This window comes from Pogona vitticeps, chromosome 3 (genome assembly GCF_051106095.1).
Source record: "Pogona vitticeps strain Pit_001003342236 chromosome 3, PviZW2.1, whole genome shotgun sequence".
NCBI lineage: Eukaryota > Metazoa > Chordata > Lepidosauria > Squamata > Agamidae > Pogona > Pogona vitticeps.
The window spans coordinates 33,233,257-33,251,956 of record NC_135785.1 but is presented as its reverse complement, the minus strand read 5'-3'; the positions used below and the strand labels follow the sequence as shown (position 1 = coordinate 33,251,956).

General features: G+C 37.9%; 1 protein-coding gene and 1 long non-coding RNA gene across 6 annotated transcripts in view; one reads left to right on the top strand and one right to left on the bottom strand.

Moving 5' to 3' along the window:
* Positions 1-1,791: 1,791 nt before the first annotated feature.
* LOC140706029 (uncharacterized) lies at positions 1,792-3,267 on the bottom strand. The gene is made up of 2 exons (XR_012085717.2): positions 2,944-3,267; positions 1,792-2,299 (listed from the first exon to the last, which is right to left on the bottom strand). It is a non-coding gene; the product is annotated as an uncharacterized LOC140706029 (long non-coding RNA).
* Positions 2,258-18,700, top strand: part of ZBTB38 (zinc finger and BTB domain containing 38) — a 42,149-nt gene continuing 25,706 nt past the window's right edge. The window contains exon 1 of one of the 5 annotated variants that reach the window (XM_078389171.1): positions 2,258-3,268. Coding sequence is in view for 2 of the 5 variants with exons in the window: in XM_020792615.3 (XP_020648274.3) it covers positions 4,218-4,223 (6 nt within the window). In the remaining 3 variants the exon portion in view is untranslated. Of the gene's footprint in view, positions 4,224-18,700 lie in introns of all 5 variants that reach the window. The other 4 variants (XM_078389172.1, XM_020792613.3, XM_020792615.3 and 1 more) reach the window with 4 other exon arrangements.

The following is an 18,700-nucleotide window of genomic DNA, read 5'->3' as shown; positions in this document are numbered from 1 at the left end:
ACTTGATTATGGTGTTTGCTTTGACCATGTTTGACCACTGTATCATTTGATTCTTGCTTGCTCCTGTCTATCCATACTCCTTTCTAAGTTCTTCCCACACATTCATTTTCTAGTAACATCCTATATTACCATACCATGAGTTTGTGGTTATGTTCTAATCACAATATTTACACATTTCCTGTTGCAACGCTCTGTGAGTACCGCTTTTGAAACTGTAAGGTCCTTCACTATACTTATATTCACAATGTACAGATCTTATATCAGAGATTCCTAACCTTGGGCTCCCAGATGTTCTTGGACTGAAACAAAGATTTTTCCATTTTTGAGGATTGCCATCTCCATTTCTATCCTAAAATGTAATGAATGAATGGAAGAAAGAATATGTGTTTATATTTTCTGCCTATACCCTCATCCCCTCCAAACTAGCTAAATATATTGTGAAATGAAGAACACAAGTATCTTTTTTATGGTGTTTACACAATTTGCCTTCCAAACGAATACCTGCATTGCAGGTATGGACCAACTGCAGTCTTCCAGATGTTGTTGGATTCCTTCCAACCCTAACCATACTTAGTGCTGAAGGATGCTGGCAGTTGCAGACATAAAACATATTCTGTTGTACAGTACTTTGCCCACTTCTGCTGTGTTGTAATTAAATATAGCCTATGAATATGTGAATTCTGCGACTGTACAATAGGGCAGCCATATATTAGCATAATCACATACGCTAACTATATTTTTGTGTTTAGAGTACAAAATCCTCATTCATTTCAATCAGCTGGGTTTTATCACTAGCCACTGTTATATCTTTTGTAATATTAGAACATAAATTTAAGATACTGCAATAAGCCTGTGATTGTCATCATGGCTCTGGAGGCAGAGTGGAGACATATTCTGTAACAATACGTTGGTGCCATGTCTATGTAGTTCAGCCCCTGTTGTTTGTGAACTGCTTCTGTTGGTATTTGCCTGATGTCACACCTTTGGAAAGAGGTGCTACATTTTACTAAAATGCTGGAATATATTCCCTTGATTCTGAAGCAGTAAATGTATAAAAGCTAAAAAACATCTGAAGTGGAAAAAAGCAGATAAATTTACAGTTCAGTTCTAAACATGTCCATTCTATTGAATGACACTTGCTTCTGAATAGGTATGTACAGTCCTGTGCTAAAATTCATTTTTAAAGAAGTCTGAGATCATGGGAGTACAGTATGTTGACTGGGATTCTATTGAAGTTATTTACACAACACTCTTCAGTTAAAGTAAGATCGTTGTTCATTTACAATAGAGATTGCAAACAATGCCTGCTTAGCTAGTTCATGAGTGAATCTGTTGAAGATGCAGCCATATTTATTGTTAAAAGCACTCCTTTTGGGAGACGGATTTGTATGAAAAATGCATTTCTTTATTAAATTAATCACACTTAAATGGCAAAGACATTTGGAAACATGTATCGGTGTAATAATATCAGATTGAATGGATTTATAACACCCACTGGGAATTTCCCAATTAACTATAAATGTACAAATTATTTTGCTAAATTCTAACAGTTTTGTGGTTGGGAAGAGGGGTGAAGATGTAATAAAGATCCAGGAGTGATATGCGAAAGAGAGAATTTTATCATTGCAAAGGAAGGTATATTTTAGATGTTTCTTTTTCTTTTCTTTTTACCCACACATCAGCCTTAAGGAAATGCAGCACTAGTCATAGCAAGCTGTTCTATTCTTTCTTAATTTTCCCCCTTGGGGAATGCTGGCATTGAATACGAAGAAAGATACATTCCCATCTAGATTTTTTTTAAAAGTAATCCTTTCTATTTTATTTTCCGCATTGTGCATATTTAATACAGTTTATACATCTTTTAGGAAAATGTGAGGCATTTGTTTTGAAATCTTCTCAAGCAATAAATCTAATGACACAATATATACACACACACACACATACAGACACATATGTATCAGAGATTTTGAAATACTGTGTATATTGTGTCTCATATATATATATATATTTCCTCAGTTCCTTCCTACAGCTTCTGTGGCAGCTGCTGGTGATCTTCTTTACTCAGCAGAACAAGATAACATGTTATTAATCTCAAAAGCAAGACAAATGATCAGTTAGAGGTGTTCCATGCAAATGTGTTTGCTTTTGGAGATGTTCATTTTAATTCAATGTTATAGTTCATTTGAATCTGGATCATTAAGACAGACAGTACGTGAGTGTCAGCATTGACCTCCATGATGTCAGAATGTCACTGTGCATACGTATCTAAGAAAATCCTCTGAGAGAAAACAACACCAACCTAACAGCAACAGAAAGAAAGAGAGGAAAGAAAAAAAGAAGGTTTACATCTTATCCTTAACATACAATGTGTATGTACAATGTATGTTTGTGGTTCTGTGACAGTAGTTGTGCTTTCATTCTGATTAGACCATCTCTATTTCATTTCCTTGCTTTGGCAGCATGTATGCCTCTATGTGACTTAAGTCATCTTAGCATTATTTAGGTCACTACATTTAGGAGCTGTCTTTATGGTATTTCACTACTGTGCATATAGAGCAATACAGAGGATTGTGACAACATTTTCAAATATGCACTTGTCTTATGAGCTCTTAAGGATGGAAAAGCATTTGGTAATGTAATCTGTATAGCAAAATAGCTTCCGTTTATGCCTTCCAGATATATTTAGCTCTAACCTTGCTTGTGGTTAAGCGCGGTGCAGCATAGATGCAGACAGCTGATTCTGCAGCCAGACTCTCTGTGCTTGTGATTTTGTCAATATGTCAGCTTTTTAATAATCCAATGCAGAATTAGAGTTTTTAGCCCTGGTGCGTTTGTCTTTTACATGTTTAGCAACAACAACAAATGCAACAACAGTAAATGCAAATTACATGGGTTCAGCAAATAAGAAAACACAATAGCGTCACATATCAGCCTAATACGTACTATATGAATTTTTCTCTCATCAAGAAGGTATTTCTGCAGATATTCTTTTCATCTCTCCCTCCGCCAGGCAAAAGGATTCTTCTGCTTTTCTCAGTAGAAGGAGACAACCATCTATGGACAGGTTTTTGCTACAGAATCAGAAATTCCGAAGACAGGGTCACTGAAGAACATGGAGCTTCTCTGTACAGTGCACAGTAACAGTTCATCTTGCATCATCGGTTGATGACTTTTTTTTCCTTTGTTCCCTCCCATCCCAGTTGCTCTTAGATTCAGCAGCTGATTTGCAATGCTACTTTAACAACATTAATCAGACACTGCATTTAAGGTGAGCTGCTCCTTATTGTTCCTCTTACCAAATCTTGTCTGCTGTGGTGTGTGTATCATCCTCCTGCAAGCCTAAAATGGCAGGCAGCAGGGGGAACATTGCATGTGCTGTGTGCATGCTGTGGATACAGAATTCATTACACCATGCCTAGTGCTTCTGATGGGAGTATGCAAATGGAGTGTGTGCCATCTCATGCTGTAAGGAAGACTTAGACTTCCTGATGGGCAAAGCTTTTTAAGCAGCAACCTTTAGAATTCAATTTTATTTTCAGTACAGTGGGTTCTGCGTTTGCTGCCGCATTCTACAACCAGTATTAGCTATGCATAGGTATATTTAATTCTTTTTAATATTTTAATTTTAATTTTAAAAAAATAAGTGAACTCTGCTTCCAGGTGGCGTCCCTCTTATTTCTCTTGCTTTTATTACTATTTAAATAATGTATGTTGTGTTGCTAATTAATGGCAAGATCAAATTAAACCCTTTGAAACTAACATATTTATTATGCAGCACATCCAATCTATTTTTAACTCTTACGCAGTATATCCATGTTGTGCAATGGGCTTTGGTTGCTGGCTTTTTCCTTTAAAGCCATAGTAGCACAAGGATGGTTTTCAGCAAATGTGACAAGCTGACCTTCACAGTGGTCAGCTTCTAGCCTTCAGTTCTCAAAAGGGGAAAGACAATCCTTGTGATGCAGCTTTAAAAAAACAACAACACAACACCTTGGATGAAGACATGTCCTCAACCCCTCCCTCCCCACACTTCTTTCCTACCCATTGATAAGTTCTGCTATCTTGATCATAGTCCATTCAAACAAGATGTTTTTGGAAAGGAGTTATGGTGGGGTTTTTTGCTATATTTTGAAATAACCAAGATTCCAGTGTCTCTCCATTGTTTTAAATACCAATGACTGGGTGCAATGGCATGCTAAGACTTCGTTAAGACATATATGCAGGTAGGTGGAGATATATGCATGTTTTTGTTTCCGATTCTTGTTCTATGGTGCAAAGAGATGAAATACAGATTGGAAATATGGCTGAGACCTATAAAACAAGTTTATGGCTGTTTTATTTAAATGACTGAATTCTAAACTATAATTTTGCTGTAACTTTACGTCTTGCTTTGATTGTGGGTTCTGCCTGTCTAAAAGCATAACTTTATTCTGCAACTGAACATCCCATGTATGTTCAATAATCAGGGCGTGGCACCGCTTATGCAACAAATAATTTTTTTTTAAAGCTCATTATGCTGGAACATTTTGATACCAAACATGGAAATGTATAACAGACAGTTCACTAAGATATAAAACTTTAACTTTTGGGTGTATCTCTGAAAAAAAATTAAAATATTAAAATTCTGCTGTTGGAAAAGGCCTTTCACTGTTTGGTATGAAAACGGAGGTAATCTTTGTCCTTTTATAAAGATGGCTGAGAAGAACTAAGGATAAATTTAATTTTGGTGTGTGTGTATACTGTATATGTGTGTTTGTTTAAGAGATCAGCTGTTTTAAGGTGAGAAATACCAAAAGACATCCTGTTAACTTGAAATTAATATTACTGTAATTAACAATTGGCTTATTATCTAACACATTGTAACAATCTTAGTGTTATTAATATGAACATAGAATATATTAGAACATACAGTTTTTCCATGCCAACACTGGGCCAAAAGCTGTTTCCTTGGTAACCAAATCCTGTTAAAGGATGCAGTGGCAGTAGTAATTATTGTTTAATTCCATAATGCAAATTATCTCATATTACATTTTGTAGTGTCTATAATTTCTTCTATGTTGTGAGCTTTTAGCACTGCATGTAGCTCAAACCTCTTCCTCTTGCCTCAAATTGATTCCTTCAGGTAAATCATTATGTATTTGTTGAAAACACAACCCTATAGCAAGTATTCCCTTCCTAGTGACGCAACATTTAGTACCTACATGCTTATTTAAATCAATTATTTGAACGTGTTACTGTATCAATATAGCTAAAAGTATAGACTGGTGAAAGGTGTAAATATTATTAGATATTATTTCCCCAATCCATCATTTAATTTAGCAGTAATTCAAGATTTTTCAGTAGACAAAACCAGACTAAATCTACCAGTGCAATCCATCGAAACATCTTATAAAAGGACATAGGATGGTGTTTCATTTGAGATTATCCAGTTTGCGGTTTATTGTAGCATTAATGCAAGTTTGAACGTATAACCTTTAGTTAAAAGCAGTTGACCTGACATTTCTAATACCATCTGTAAAAATCAAACCTTGGTAAGAGGTATTACTTAAATAATTCATATAGAGTCTTAAAACATACTGTTTTTTCCCTCTCTGACAAATGCATATCTCACGACAAACATATTTTTCTGCAGGGTAGCCATTTTCTTTTCATGTCCTCGTCTTCAAAATGAGTAAAGGTGATGTATGTATGAATGTATGAATCAGCAGTAGATCTATAGAGTGAATGGAAATACAAAAAGCATAATTCCATTGTTCATGTATATTAGTTCAAATGGCAATGCACTTTTGCAGGTGTAATGCTGATTTGCTCTTTTCCCTCCTGAAGATTACTTATTCAGTAAAGTCCCAATAAATAATTTATAGAATAGATATATTTCATAAGAAATCATTATATTTGGTAAATTTTCTATAAGGAAAGGTTTTCCTATTCTGATTTCCATAAGTTCCTTTAAATGCTATTTTTCAATACAGGTTCCTGATAGCATTAAGTTGAGTAAATCTGAGGACAAATTTAGCTGAGTAAATTTGCTAACTTATTTTTGGAAATGTATTTAAACATCCATTTCTGGGTGCTCTCATTAAAATGAGTTTTATGCATGGAGGGTTTTAAAGAGAATTTATTGCAACATGTTTAAATCCTTTTATTAAGCTTTCTGCAGGACAGAACGCAAATGACGATTTACAAAATATTGCCTGCCTTATGTTTCTAGGGGGCAGTTTTGATCCCTTTCTGGCTCATAAAAGGAACATTTCTTCTTCTCTCTTTCTCTCTCATATCAATGAATTTGTATCCTGTCGGGGGACAAAAGTACATACAATGTTGTTAGAATTCTTTGTATTTGTATTTTAACTATGAATATTAATATGCTCCCAGATTTGAATGTTTTATATGATTGATAATTGGGTTTGAACAACCCAGTGACAGGGGGAAAATGTTGGTTTTGGCTGTTATGTTTTAGAATAGTATCAACAAGCACTTTAGAAAATACTCAGTCAACTACCATCTGCCCATCCTTTCATACATCTACTGTTTCTTCCTCAGCCATTTTTTTGCATGTGAGAACAGATAATGACAATGGAAATACATACATTGGTTTTCTACATGGCCATTGGAATTAATTAAAAGGGGATTGGTTTCTTACACAGTCATGAAAAATAACAATGTACAGATTGCCCAACTGGCTATGATAATGAATTTGGAAGACCTGAGTGCTGCTAAAAGGCCCACATATTTTGGTGCCTGATTTCAATAAATTGCCTAGTGCATTTTCATGTCTGTTTAGAAAGATGCTTCCTGCAGAGGGATTGGTCTGTATACCCATCAATCCCAATATATTTCAGTAACCTTCAGAAGGGCAAATTTTAAAGTCTTTTATCTAATGATTGCAAGCAGTGTGCAAGATCAAATCATTATTAATAAGATTGATATATTGTTTTTATGTGTCAGATCTTTCGTTTAAGTCTCAGGCCCAAACTCATGCAAGGCACCATTCTCTGAACCTCTGTCCTGCTCCACTTCCAGTTCGCAAGGACAGGCATCTTTTTGCAAGTACATTATCTTTGCCTGCATTGCCAACTGGTTCACAGATAAGTTCCTTTGAACACTCAAGAGAATAAACAGGCATGTGGTAGTGATCATCATGTGAATGATTGTCAGGTTTCTTAGCGGAAAAATCACGATTTAGCAGAGTATTTGGCGGTTCAGGCAGTCCAGGAATAACTCACACGCAGTCCAGCAGCATTTCTTTCAGCAAAGTGTATTTACATCAATATATATAGCAGTCTGGCAGCATAACTGGTAGATGTGATCTTCAAGCAGGTGAAGATATAACTAACTGTACAGCCATACATATATACATACACAGGACCAATCAGGTTACACATTACCTCATCACATTACTTCATCTCTGGGTTGCATCAGCTCTGGGTTACATCATCTCTGCTGAGTCATCCTGACTCAGTTTCAGCACACCTGATTGTTATGGTTTCTCATTAAACCACTACATTCTGTTCAGGCCTGCAATTTACCTTGACAATGATGTTTCATACAGATGACTTATTAATTCTGTTCTGCTACATCACTGTATTTTAATGACCTTTTGAGTAGGGCAGTACATTTGTGTTTGACCATTTTGAAAAGGTCCCAGATAACACCATGTAAACATCCAAAGCTCCTTACTGTAATGCATTTGAAACAATATCTTGGGTGCAATCCTTAATGCATCTACAAGTGGTAAGCCCCATTGAACACAGAGGGCCTTATTTAAGTAGACATGCATAGTAATGCACTGTCCGTTACTTTCTTTTTGGCACTTGGCATGGGGAGCTGATTAGCAAATGTATGGCAAAGCAAATGTTACCTGAAAGACATAAAAACATGGAAGAAACCCTACCCATATATATACAAGAAGATGAGAAAAAAGGGAAAATACTTTAGCTTTAAAGGGAAACTATTTCAGCTTCACCTGATTGCTAAGCAACATCTTCAGGGTTTCTGCCTACGCCCAAGGCAGATAATTAGTTCTCCTAAGTGACCTTGTAATTGTACCTACCAACTGCTTTGAAAGCCCAAGGAAAAATTAACCCTTAGGGTTTTTTACTTTTGTTTTGTTGAGTAGCCTACCATTGCTACTCCAGAATCTAAGTATACTGGGCAGGTGTCGAATCTATCATATGTTAAACTCTTGATTTGGTTCATGGTTGGTTGCTTGGTTTTTAAATGACTATGATCTGTGTCAGAGCAGGATGCAATTTTGTACTTTTTAGCACCTATGGGTCATTTCTCATTTCAGAATAATAACAGAGAAATTAAGGGCAGAGTAGATAATTATAAACTTTTGAGGTGGGGATTCCACAAGACTATAGTACTGTACTGTCTTGATTCCTTATCTAGAAAATACTGTTACTAATACAGTTCTCTGTCCCTAAAATTGTATATTTCCTTGTTTTTGTTGTTAAGAGTTGTTGGAAGTCTTCATAGCTGAGTTGCAGACTCCTCCCTTCAGAGACTGTAATGAGCCAGAGGTCTGCTGCTATGTAGGTCTAAATTAACGGTGTAAGGGATTAGTGAAGGTGTAAGCATACAGATACTCTTGAAGGACTAACAAGAGCTAATGTTCCTTCACAGCAAAAGGAGCTATTAGTTTTAACTTCAACTTGTAGAACATTGTGAAGGACCTTTTGAAATCAGTTAATTACTGTACTTCTGTTAGCGTTTGCAGTGCCTAGTTGTAGATCTGGGAGTTCAAATTACCACTATTCCTCCTGGAAAAAGGACCAGCTGAGATCACCTAGAGCATGTGAGGCTGCTGGATTAATGGCCGGGCCACCTGGATGGCCTTGGGCAAGCTAGACAATCCCAGAGAACTACCAGATGGAGTGATTGATGAATACTTTCTTTATACCTAGAAAGCTGTGGGAGAATCTCCATAAATTAAAATCAACCTGATGGCAAAAAATGATTACAACTGAAAACCATCTAATAGTTTGTTCAAAAACATGAGCAATGAACAGTTTTGAAAAATAGTTAAATCTGAAAAGACCTAGTCTTCTATTTACATGCCTAGATTATAATGATAGCATCCTGAAATTGGCTATCATGGCTGTGGTTTTGTTACTATCTTACTAAAAGAAGGCTCTAAATTTCCCTTGTCCTGGTGCTATCAGCTGTCATGGAAGCTTTCCTCTCAAAGCAAGTAACAACTTCAGGTGCTGGCGTAGTTGTGAGAGGGTTGATTTTCACTCTCTGCCCACTATGGGTGCAGAGTCCATTCAAAGCTAGAATTTAATTCCACCATGCTGCTCTTATTGAATTGCTTTCTTGATTTCATTGCTTGAAGGAAATTTGTGGCAGAGATTATAAGTGCTGTTTTGAAAGTTTGTGTATGAATAGATTTTCTTGTATCTCTCCTTTTTACATAATGGTTTTCAACAACTTTGCATTGAGAAAAAGCTGTGGACTACTGCAAAGAAACAGAACTAGCTGCATTTCTTGTGGCCCAGTTCACAGTTCTAGTCTTTCAGTGCCTGGGAAAGGGGACCAGGTTCTTCCTTTTAATTGGTAGCAGAAAATAAAATAATGCTCCCTTAGGCAACTCAGAGATTCTGAGCTTGCACATTTTGTTGCATGATCAGTAAAACCCCGTCAGAAAAGCAAAAAGAGACCACTATATCCACTGCTTTAGAAGATGGTAATGGTAAACGATTTCTCAGTACTCTATACCTAGAAAGAAAAGGGTCACGATAAGTCAAAGTTGACATGACAGCACATTATTATTATTCAAGTTACAGGAAGCCAGATTTTGGTGGAACATCAAGAAAAATGTCCTAAATGTTAGAGTAGTAGGAATGCTCTGGGAATGGGCTGCTCTGTTCCCAGAGCATTCCTACTTACATTGTTCTGTGTCTCTATCAGAGGTGAATGGTCTTTAGGTGCAAGTAGGATTGCTCTGTTTTGGTTTATTTCCAGCACATGTAATAAGCACTGGGATCAAACCAAAGTGGAGCTTCAAGTTTTAAATATCCCTTCTACTTTCAGTTCCCCAATATTGTTGAGTGATTTAAGAAGACAGCTTAGCCACTTCATCATATTGGTAAATTAAAAACTTCCTCTGCTCCTTCATGGAGGGACAGAGAAAGGAAACAGTTTAAAAAAACCTATTAGAAAAGCATTGATGGACTATACATTTTAGGAAAAAAATTGGAAAATTGTGGGTTTTTCGGGCTCTTTGGCTGTGTTCTGAATGTTGTTCTTCCTAACGTTTCACCAGTCTCTGTGGCCGGCATCTTCAGAGGACAGCAACCTGTGCTCTAGTAACTTAGGGATAAGCACCAGAGCACAGAGTGCTGTCCTCTGAAGATGCCAGCCACAGAGACTGGCAAAACGTTAGAAAGAACAACCTTCAGAACACGGCCAAAGAGCCCGAAAAACCTGCAACAACCATTAGATCCCGGCCGTGAAAGCCTTCGTGAATACAAAATTGGAAAGCTTCCTCCCAAAAGGAAGAAGATAAAGGAAGGGGCAAGGAGGGGAGTTGTTTGCATATTTCTGTTGTTTTCTTAAGGAAGGAAGGCCATATGTGCCACACATGTGGGTGCAAAGATTACATCAAACGGCATACCTATTTATCCCTTTCCAGTTGAGCCATGTAATCAAACCCTAAGATACTTAACAAAGTAACTGAATCTCCTCAATAGAGAGAGGTTACTTGCCATTTGGGGATGATATCACATAAGAACATACCGACTCAGTCTGTCTTGCCCCGTACCACTGACAATGATTGGCAGTTGTGCTCCAGGATATTAGACCAGATTCTATCCTCGTCCTGCCTTGAGATGCCAGGTATTGAATCTGGGACCTTCTGCATGTAAAACACATGCCCTGATGCTGAACTATAGTCTATGTTCTCTTTAGCTAGTCCCAGTTTTTATTATATTCTAGTATTGGACAACTTTCTAGGATTAGAGGAGGACATTGTGTTCCCTGCAGCCCACTAGGGGGTCCAGTTGCTGTTATCTAGCTCTGCTGAATTGTGCTTACCAGTTGGATTGCTAGGATTTTTTTGGTGGCAGTCGAGGCTGTTGTGGCAGGGACCTGGAGGTGGTTGAACAAACAGCCAGAACACAACATGCAGCCCAGAATGTTCTGCTTTTGTTAGATTCAGCCTCAGTGTGATGTGATGTCCACTGGAGCATTGTGATTCTGAGAGGCACAGTTCAGGAAGTTCAACCAGCATGGCCACAAATAAGAGTTCTGAGAGTTGTGCTCCAAAGATGTAACGCTCCCAACCCTTGCTGAGGTTATATATTTATGGATGAAGTGGAGGAATAATGGAGCAGAAGGCTGGAGCAAGATCATAGAAAGCAAATAGAAAGTAGTGGGTGGAGAGTTGGATTGAAGAGGGCCTGCTCAGATTAGAAAATTACTGGGTAACTGCAGAGAATCCACTCCCTCTCCCTGACCCAAATCCCAAGGCTATCATGAAAGAGAAAATTTCCTGCATGATGCTTTGGGATGCATTGAGGAACATATTCAAAGCAGATGGCCACCTCGTGGTAGGAAGTAGTAAATAATTATAGTAGGCAATTGTAGTAACTTAGGGATAAGCACTTTTTGGAATTTCTCAATAGTCTAAACCAAATGCATGCTGAAACCAAGTGTTTAAATAGTCTATCAAATGCTTGCTGAAAGCAGCCACTACTCAGGCTTGCCACTTTCAAAACACCCTTCCTTTAAGAGGTTTAAATAGATATACTATACCAAGGGGTTAAAGAAAGAAAAACAGATATGTTTTTTATTACAACATAACAACTGAAAGGTAAACAGAGTTTAGCATAAGCTTCTGTTACATTACCTGCCAGCTCTCAAAAATACAACCTTCCTCCTTGGTAACAAATTAACTTATCTTCAGATTCCAGCTCTTATTGGCCTTCTTCCACTGGGGTCTCCTGGATAGGCTCTCCTCCTGCATTCCTCCAGCCAATCATCTTGTTTCTTCTGTTGCCAGGCAAAGTTGGCTAGAATTCTGTCACATTGGCCATTAAGAATTTCTTAATTAGGCAGTCTATTAAGTCATTTATAATTATAATAATCATTTCAATTTTGGAGTGCAGGTGAATGCTCTAGAAGGGAACTTGTATGTTTGGTGACTGAGGTAACATCACTTGAGTATGGCCCTTCTCATGTAACAATTGATTAATGATCTGATTGCAAGAATAAATACAGAAATTATACAGAAATACAGAAATTACAGAAAAATGGAAATTATTTGATTCTAGACATTGGATGATTTGGGGATGTGGATACACGCCTGGAATACACTGGTTCTATTAATGTAATGGAAAACCACTTAGTCCCCATGTATAATAAGTCTCAGGTTTGTGCACTTCCCTTCCCTCTGCCCTATTTTGTAGCCATGAAGAAAAACTGCATTTAGTTTCAAAATTCCCACTGAAACAAATTGAAAAACTCCAGTTTGTTTCAACCATGGTTTAAAAACAAACCGGGATCTGAACCATAGATTAGGTTCACTGACATCAAATAGCTTATGGGATGCAATTTAGGCTGTTGATGTAGACCTTTCTAAAGCAGCAACACAGAAAATTTAAAAGATATGGATATAAAGTTTAGATTTTAACAAATTTGAAATCTAGTGTAGTGCAGTGGATATAGTGTCAGACTATGACTCAGGAGACCGAGGTTCAAATCACCAGTCAGCCACAGAAACCTACTGGGGAATGCAAGTGGCAAAACACTGCTTTAACATATCGCATACTTTGAACGTTGTGAGTAGGAAGGGCCATTGTGAGTTGGAAGTAACTTGACATCACACAACAATACAACAAATAACATTTAAGTCTATAATTACTAAATAGAAAATACTCTTTCACTAGGCCTGCTGGTGTGTAAAACAAGGCAGCAAAGAAGTAATAGAGCTGAAATAAAACAAGTTAAACTCAATATTGTTGATGTCTTGAAGCTTTAACAAGGCACAGCATTAGAAAGTGTTGGGCAGCAATAGATTTGAAACGGAAATCCTAAATTAACAATGACCACAAGAAACCACTGTACTTTTTATCTAGAATTAATGTGAATCATAGCATGTTTCCTTAGCAACCACATAGCAATAAAAGGGAAATTAACAAAGCTGCAGCTGTGCACTGATGCCTACATCACAGCCAGCAGAATACATTGCTATCACATGGGCTCATAATAATGCATGACTGGGGGAAAATTTGCTAAGAGTAATGCTTACAAGAAAGTACCCAGGAGACAATTTTACATTCTGAAAGGGAGTTCCATTACAGATTTATTCAAGAAAAAAAAAGGCATATGTAATTTGTTCTAGGGCCTGGAAAATCATGATTTCTCTTGTTGTTTACAACCTTCAATATATTAGTAACTGTATCTCTTACCAAGCTTTCGGGTATTTTCTGTGAATTACAGAAATATTACAGATAGCTAGATCAGATACAGTCTTAGAAACCTTTCATTTTAACATTCACCTACTTTCATTTCATTTATGCTTCGCTATGAAGAGTGGACAAGGCATATCATCAGTTCTAGTAACTGCTAGTCATGATGGCTGTATATTATCCACAGCATCAAAGGTAGAATTCTCAGTACCAATTGCTAGGGAATAGGAATTAGAGGGTTCTATTCCACATACTGTATGTCCCTATGTGAGCTTTCCATGAGTAGCCACTTGCCCATGTTGGGATCCAAATGCTGGACTTTAGTCTGATCCAGCAAAGCTCTTTCCATTTTCTTAAAATAGGAGACTATTAAAATACTGTTAAAATATAAATTTTATTATTATGAATGTTATTGTGTGTAAACAGCATTATAGTTTGTTTAGAATATTGAGTCATTTAACAGGTGAAAGGCAACACACAGGTTGGCTAGTGAAATGTCTGTTAAAATGAGCCAAAGGCTAGAAAGTAAGTGGAAGCTTCTCAGGGTTGTTGTGAATTGTTTTAAATATTTTTTGTTTGTGTTATTTCTTTCAAACCTGGATAGCACTAGATCGATGTTACAGACAAAATGAAACAGATCAGACTGCAAGGTTTCCCTGAAGTCTGGTACACATGCATGGAGACACACACGCAAACATAGGGGTAGAGAAGGAGAGGGAGCCATGGAACTAGCAGCTGGGGCTGGTGAGAAAGAAAGCACACATTTCTCTCTTTGCTGACTCTTATTTCTGATATATTAAGAACCTATGCTATACAGTATTTATTTATTTTATTTCTTTTTTATTTATTTATTGTATTTATACCCCACCTATCTAGTCATTTCGACCACTCTAGGCAGCTTACAACATAAGGATAACAAGTTCTAAAAAAATTTATAACAATTAATTAATTAAATGACTCTATAAGATGGGAAAAATAAAAATAAATCAAATAAAGGGTGCAGCACGAATCTCCGGAGGTAGGTTATTCCAGAGATGAGGAGCCACCGCCGAGAAAGCCCGGTTTCTAGTTCTTTCTTTCCAGGCCTCCCTCAGCGTCAGGCTCCTCAGCCTCACCTCCTGGCTTGTGAGGGTGACACGGGTAGAACTAGTTGGGAATAAGCGTTCCGCCAAGTATCGAGGTCCTAAACCGTGTAGGTCTTTATATGTAAGCATTAACACTTTGAAGTCAATACAGAAACGGATGGGCAGCCAGTGCAGCATGGCCAGAGTAGGAGAGATATGTTGGTATTTTCTCACTCCAGTAAGGAGTCTGGCCGCCGCATTCTGCACCACTTGAAGTTTCCGCATCAGCTTCAAAGGAAGCCCCACGTAGAGCGTGTTACAGTAGTCTAACCTAGAAATTACGAGCGCAAGTACTAAGATTCTTGTTCTTGTTCTTCTGATTCCACCTCCCCAGCTTCAATTGCAAGCAGGAGAAATGAATGGAGAGGGGAGAGAGGCTCCGACACAGGTGAACAGTCATGCCTCTCGCAGCCACTCACCACTGCCTCCACCAGTGTTTTCAATATATTTTAAATTTATTTCAAAGTGCTAGATCAATATTACAGATAAAAAAAATTATAATGGATCCCTGAAGCCTGGAACCCATGATCCAGTACTTGACAAACCCTACATAAACAAATTACATGGACAGAGGTGTTCACATATGTCCAAACCCCCCAAAATAACTTTTCTAAGCTCCTACCTCCAGTGTTCTTTCTCACCAATGGAAACTAATTTCTGCTACCATGTATTTTTCAGTTAGAGCAGTGGTACTTAACCTTTTTGAAAGAAACGCCCCCTTGAGCCATTGAGGAAGTTATCATCGCCCCCCTCCCCACGATGATGATATTTATTTATTTATTTATTTATTTATTTATTTATTTATTTATTTATTTATTTATTTATTTATTTATTTATTTATGACACTTAAATCCAATGACCCCTGAAAACAAAATTCAATTCCAACAAAATGAAATGCCCCCAAAAAGTAACATTTAATGATTTAGTTGCCAGAGAATTTTAAGACGCAAAAAGAAATATAAAAAAGGGCATAAAAACAAACTGCAATGCAGGAACTAAAACTTTCAAGACAAAAACTCTGAAACTAAATTAAGATTGGAGGAAAATATATATTCATGCACACTGTAAAAAGGCTGCAGCCATCTTCACAGGTTTGGCTTGCTCCAGCGCCTCCCTACCGCCCCCTTCTGCTCCAGCGCCCCCACACTGCCCCTTTTCGTTCTACTGCCCCCCTGAAAAATGAAATCGCCCCCTGGGGGGCATTATCGCCCACGTTAAGAACCACTGAGCTAGAGGAAGTGGGGAGCATATAACAATATGTTCTTTGGTTGGCTGACACAACCCAGGCTTTAGGCAAATTTATTTTAGTTCAGCAGTTTATTTATTCATGTTTAGCTGAACTGGAATAAGCATGCTTAAGGCCTGGCTAGGTATCAGCTAGCCAAAGGAAAACACAGACTTTTGGAAAATTATTTTCATACACATTTATTCAAGTTTCTTTTTTAACTTCATTGTTCTGCATATGAAAAAAAAATTAGGAATGAATACATAGATTAAAATTAACAAATGAGGATGTAAGAAAACAATTGGCAGAATATATAATGAAATATTTAAAGCAGATTGCAGAAAAATTTATACTTGGAGCTCAGAGAACCAACCGACAGGGACAGGATAGGAATGCAGGGGTATGAAAAGGAGCAGCAAGCCTGATGGGGTGAGCTCTGCTGCTCAGCTGTGGAAACTCCTCTCTCTCTCTCTCTCTCTCTCTCTCTCTCTCTCTCTCGTTAAATGTGGGCTGCGGCAGTTGTCCAGTGGTATGAGTTTCACGCCTATTCCTGTTCCCTTAATGACTGGCTACCTCAGTGATGATTTTAATTGAATGGTTGTCTTATGCATGGAATGTGTTTTTTGTGTTGTTTTTTTAAACTGTCTTTTAATGTGGTATTTGTTGGATCCTTTTTAGTGATTGTATACTTACTGTTCTTAACTTTAAATGTTGTCTTTTAATCATGTAAGGCGCCATGAGTCCTTCTTAAAGAGAAAGTCAGGGTGAAAATATTTTGAATAATGTAATGCAGTGTAATAAAATGTAATACAATACAATATTTAATATAATATAATATAATATAATATAATATAATATAATATAATATAATATAATATAATATAATATAATATAATATAATATAATGGCTTTAATACTATTGGCCTTTGCCTTAGGTCTGCATACCTTGCTGCTCCTAGGTAAAGGTAAAGGTTCCCCTTGACATTTAGTCCAGCCGTGTCTGACTCTAGGGGGCAGTGCTGTTCTCCATTTCCAAGCTGTAGAGCCAGCGTTTTTTACGTAGACAGTTTCCGTGGTCATGCGACCAGTGCAACTAGACACGGAACACCGTTACCTTCCCACCCTGGTGGTACCTATTTATCTACTCACATTTACATGCTTTCAAATTGCTAGGTTGGCAGGAGCTGGAAGAAGCCACGGGAGCTCACTCTGTTGCGTGGATTTGACGACTGCAGGTCTTCTGACCTTGCAGCACAGAGGCTTCTGTGGTTTAACCTGCAATGCCACCACGTGCAGCACAAGGTGCTGGAGCACACTGCAGTTGCAGAATGGTGTTTGTGGGTGGACTATGTGGTCTGTTGCTTCTTTCATTTTAGCCTTACTAGCTGAAGCAATAACTAAATATTTAGAAAACTATCTGCAGCAGAGAAGGAATTAGCACAATGTGTAAGTGCAACTTTGTAACTGGGGAAAAAACCCACTACAGAAATGGAAATAATACTGAAACCTCATCAGTGAAGACTGCAAGATGTATCTTCAGCAGCGGAAATGCAGGCCATGCTGACAATTTCCCCCATACACACTTGCCAGTGAGTTGGTGAAGTTGTGTAAATTGTTTTATAGCATAAAGAAGCTGACTCCACTGGGACATGTTTGTCTGAGCCTGGTGAACTATATATTGCATCATAGGAATTTCCATTACTCAGCAGTCAGCACCAAAACATTAAAAAAAACCCCACATAAATTATTGTCTTAGCAGAAGTGCCTCAAGTCCATGTGCTTGCATGTGTTTGAAAGAAACACACAGCATAACAGTAAATATTGTTTGACAAGCCTACCTTCCATGGTTTTCTCTGTTTCCTACAAAAAGAATATATTCTAAACTGATGGTCTTTGTCACAAGTCCCAGTGATTTCTACTTCTGCTGTCTGAAGTAATGTTATAGAATGATCCCAAGTTCTACCATTGCATGCAGTGGAAGGAATGATTATTTTTCTACTCTCTTTATACCTCTTATAGACTTGTACACGTTCCTTTATGTCTCCAATTAGAACTTACATTGCAGAGGTATAACAATTTTATTTTTATTTATTTTATTTATTGATTGTATTTATACCCCGCCTATCTAGTCATTTTGACCACTCTAGGTGGCTTACAACATAAGGATAACAAGTTCTTTAAAAAATTATAACAATTAATTAATTAAATGATTCTATAAGATGGGAAAAATAAAAATAAATCAAATAAAGACAGAAAAAAAAGGAAAGAGGACAGAAATTAACTGGAAGGGAAGGCCTGCCTATACATCCATGTTTTTACTTGGTTCTTAAAAGTACCCAGCGAGGGTGCAGCGCGAATCTCCGGAGGTAGGTTATTCCAGAGACAAGGAGCCACCACCAAGAAAGCCCAGTTTCTAGTTCTTTCTTTCTGGGCCTCCCTCAGCGTCAGGCTCCTCAGCCTCACCTCTTGGCTCGCACGAGTGACAGGGGTAGAACTAGTTGGGAGTAAGCGTTCCGCCAAGTATCAAGGTCCTAAACTGTTTAGGGCTTTATATGTAAGTATTAACACTTTGAAGTCAATGCGGAAACGGATGGGCAGCCAGTGCAGCATGGCCAGAGTAGGAGAGATATGTTGGTATTTTCTCACTCCAGTAAGAAGTCTGGCCGCCGCATTCTACACCACTTGAAGTTTCTGCATCAGCTTCAAAGGAAGCCCCACGTAGAGCGTGTTACAGTAGTCTAATCTAGAAATTACGAGCGCAAGTACTAAGGTAGTGAGCGCCCCCGTGTCTAGGTAAGGTCGCAGCCGGGCAATCCGCCAAAGGTGGAAAAAGGCGGTACGGACTACTGATGCCACCTGCATTTCCATGGTGAGCATCGGGTCCAGGTGTACCCCCAGGCCGCGGAACCAGTCATTCTTTAGTTGCCTTCAAAAAG